At 40.0% G+C, this 3,670-nt stretch overlaps 1 protein-coding gene across 3 annotated transcripts in view; it reads left to right on the top strand.

The window, feature by feature from the left end:
• Positions 1-3,670, top strand: part of LOC107575315 (endoplasmic reticulum metallopeptidase 1-like) — a 9,959-nt gene continuing 6,289 nt past the window's right edge. Inside the window, exons 1-4 of one of the 3 annotated variants that reach the window (XM_016261714.1) lie at positions 1-122; positions 499-711; positions 2,770-3,023; positions 3,098-3,533. In XM_016261714.1, coding sequence (XP_016117200.1) covers positions 110-122; positions 499-711; positions 2,770-3,023; positions 3,098-3,127 — 510 coding nt within the window. In that variant the 5' untranslated portion in view covers positions 1-109 and the 3' untranslated portion in view covers positions 3,128-3,533. Of the gene's footprint in view, positions 123-498; positions 712-2,769; positions 3,024-3,097; positions 3,534-3,670 lie in introns of those variants that run through there. The other 2 variants (XR_001607847.1, XM_016261713.1) reach the window with 2 other exon arrangements.

Genomic DNA, 3,670 nt, shown 5'->3' on the forward strand with positions numbered 1-3,670 from the left:
AAATACATGTGTCTGTGTGTTAGATCTGCTCTCTTGTTCTGTACTGTAATGCTTGACTTCGACTGTTGTATTGTTTTTGTAATGCTGCAGAAGAGCAATTTAATGAAAGATGCCAATGGTCCGTAAGTAACTACATTTATTAATAAAAATAATAATCAAAATGAATAATGCATTAGTGTAGTAAGCAAACAGAGTCTTGTATTCAGCTCATGTGCAACACATTTGTTTGCATAACTTCTTTTAAACCTGGTTTGTCCAATCAATGAGAGCCAGTGCTGTGTTTTATGATATTATAATAATTATCTGTGGATCAGACATCACTGCTGCTGTAATGTATCAGCCGTCATTCAGTTGTTGACTCAGATTTACAGCTGTGTGTTTGAGCACCTTAAACCTGAAGCGTGAGGACATATTGTGTTTTATACAGACAGACGGACAGATACTGTATGTATCAGTTGTTTTGAGAATGATGGAATTCCTGTTTATCTCTATCACCAGGCGACAACATCCTGTCTGTCCTCAAGCACCTGGTGATGTCAGATGAACTGGCGGATTCCTCAGAGTATCGCCATGGTAACATGGTGTTCTTCGACCTGCTGGGATTGATGATGGTGGCGTATCCTGCTCACGTTGGCACCGTCATCAACTACATGGTGGCCGTCGCTGTGGTGATCTACCTGGGAGGGAAATGCTTGTTAACCAGCAGTGTGGGTACGTAATGGATAACATGACCAGATATAGGTCTGTCACCAATTGTGTTAGTTTATTTTCATGTTATAAACTATAAAAACCAACATGTGAGTGTGTGTGTGTATGAGGACTCTCCATAGGCGTAATGGTTTTTATACTGTTCAAATCGTATTTTCTATTGCCCTACACCAACCCTACCCCTAAACCTACCCCTTACAGGAAACTTTCTGCATTTTTAGATTGTCAAAAAAAAATCATGCTGAATGATTTATAAGCCTTTTAAATTACGGGGACACTCAAAATGTCCTCATAAATCACCTTCTCGTTGTAATACCTATGTCATACCCATGTCATTATACAGATTTGTGTCCTCATAAACCACATAAACATATACACACACACACACACACACACACACACATAAACATTATATATATATATATATATAACATTTGGCTCGATTTAATAATTAAGTCCTTTCTTGACTATTCCATGGCAACACTGCCCTCTATGGCTGGAAGTAAAGGTGTCGACCCACTTCAATGAATTGGGGATTTAATGGTCATTTACACAGTGTTTCTGTAAAAAAATAAATAATAAATTGGGGGAAAACTAACAAAAATACTGATTAGATAATAATGATACGAATTCTACTAATAAGAACAATATAAAACGCACCAAGGATTAATGAGCTACTGGATTCATGAATATTAATCAGGTTGTGTGCGTTCGCTCGAACTGATTTGCTGAAATCAAAACAGGGACGATAATAGGTGAGCGCCAGCCAATGAGATTGCCGTTTGCGCATTAGTTCCGCCCACTAGCGGAGAAAGCGGTAGTTCTTAAAAGCAGAAGAATTCCAAAGGAACTCCGTTACTATGACAGCAAAATACAACCAAGAATATCGTTTACATGTTGCGCGCATAGGTAGCGCGTCAATTCTCTCTCTCTCTCTCGCTGCGTGTTTGTGAAACAAAGCGACGGTGAGTCGTGCGCCTTCACACTACAGTTTATGGTACGATAAATACAGGTGCGCTGCACATCCATTCAGATGAACTGAAAAACAGCAGATCGCTCGACGGAGAGTGAAACTCTGAAGCGCTCAGTCAGAGTGTGTTCGGCGAGTGAAAATATATCTGAGCTAAACTTATACGTAGCCTCCAACTCACACACTGGCGAGTAAATTCTGAGAATTTATTAGCAATTGGCTAATATTAGACATCATTTAGTCGCAAGAGTGAAGATTTAGTCGCATATGCGAGTGATTTACTCACAATGTAGAGGGTTGGTGTTTAAGAAATTTCGTTAATGGGCATTTTTAAAAAGAACACTTCTTTGAACATTTTTGCAAAATTTCTTCAAATTTCAGGAGGCTTATATAATTGCTATATTTTATAAAATTGATAGTATTCATTATACTTTATATTTTATTGAATATAATATTGTTAAATATGTTTAAAAATATTGTTAAAGTATTGCATTATCTATGTTTATTGATGTTCCTGTGTTTTTATAATTATTTTAATATCTAATATGAGTATTTATTTATTCATTAATTCTTTCATTAATTAATTAAATTTATTCATACATTTATTCACTCACTGACTCACTCATTCATTTATGTATTCATTCATGTATTCATTTGTTCGTTCATTCATTCCTTCATTTCTTTATTGAAACCGTGAATGAGCTCTTTCCGCTCCTCTGTGACAGGGTGTATTTTGGCGCATCACATGATCTGTGCAGCTGGCCGGTACATGCGTGATCTGGTGTGTGCGGTGTGTGTGCTGGTCTTGAGCTGGTTCTTCTCTCTGCTGATGGTTCTGCTGGTGGCTTGGCTCGTCACGCTGATGGGCCGCTCCATGTTCTGGTACAGTCACCTAGACGCTGCCGTCTATCTGTACGGATCTGCCACTGTTGGCATTCTCCTGCTGATCCACACACTGGTTAAGAACCGCTGCTACAGGGTGAGAGATGGACTTCATTCTTTCATTTATTAATTTATTCATACATTTATTCACTCACTGACTCACTCACTCATTCATTTACTTATTTATGTATTCATTCATGTGTGTTTTGGGTGTGTTTTGGCGCATCACATGATCTGTGCAGCTGGCCGGTACATGCGTGATCTGGTGTGTGCGGTGTGTGTGCTGGTCTTGAGCTGGTTCTTCTCTCTGCTGATGGTTCTGCTGGTGGCTTGGCTCGTCACGCTGATGGGCCGCTCCATGTTCTGGTACAGTCACCTAGACGCTGCCGTCTATCTGTACGGATCTGCCACTGTTGGCATTCTCCTGCTGATCCACACACTGGTTAAGAACCGCTGCTACAGGGTGAGAGATGGACTTTTCTGACACACAAACTCATCTGTCATCACAATGGCAGAAACACTCTTCTGTGATTTCAGCTGACTGAAATCTGTAGCTGCAGCTCTTAGTAGCAGGCGTGCTGAAAGGTGAATACAGCAAAAGCTGCTTTTCCTCCATTGGGCCAAACGCATGGCACAATTCCAAACTGTTCCCGAATGGAATTCTCCCGGAATGTTGACGCATGCTGCTGGAATGCATGTAGTGATGTCACCACTCAGGATCGGTCACTCGTCTGTGGCCTGGTTACCAGTTTTTCTGTAGCTGTGCTAAATGCACCGTTTGGCACAACATTGAAAGAGCAGCTAGAAACTACCACTAACCCACACCCTGACAGACAGATCCTCCAGCAATTATAAAGACAGTTCAGCACTGTACCCACTGCTCCAAACTGCAGATCTGATGTCACACTTCAACAACTCTGTTTCCTGGTCAACTGAACTGATGTTAACCTAAACACACTATTTTACCTTTTATGCCCAATCAGTAGCTTTATTGAAATAAATAACATTTATTTTTAATTTCAAATCAGAGAAGAGATAATGATGATGATTATGAGAGAAAGAGAAGCAAATCAGCTGAAATGACTCTGTGTGTGTGTGTGTGTGTGTGTG

Source organism: Sinocyclocheilus grahami, unplaced genomic scaffold, assembly GCF_001515645.1.
Source record: "Sinocyclocheilus grahami isolate Dianchi unplaced genomic scaffold, SAMN03320097.WGS_v1.1 scaffold2565.1, whole genome shotgun sequence".
In the NCBI taxonomy this organism is placed as follows: domain Eukaryota; kingdom Metazoa; phylum Chordata; class Actinopteri; order Cypriniformes; family Cyprinidae; genus Sinocyclocheilus; species Sinocyclocheilus grahami.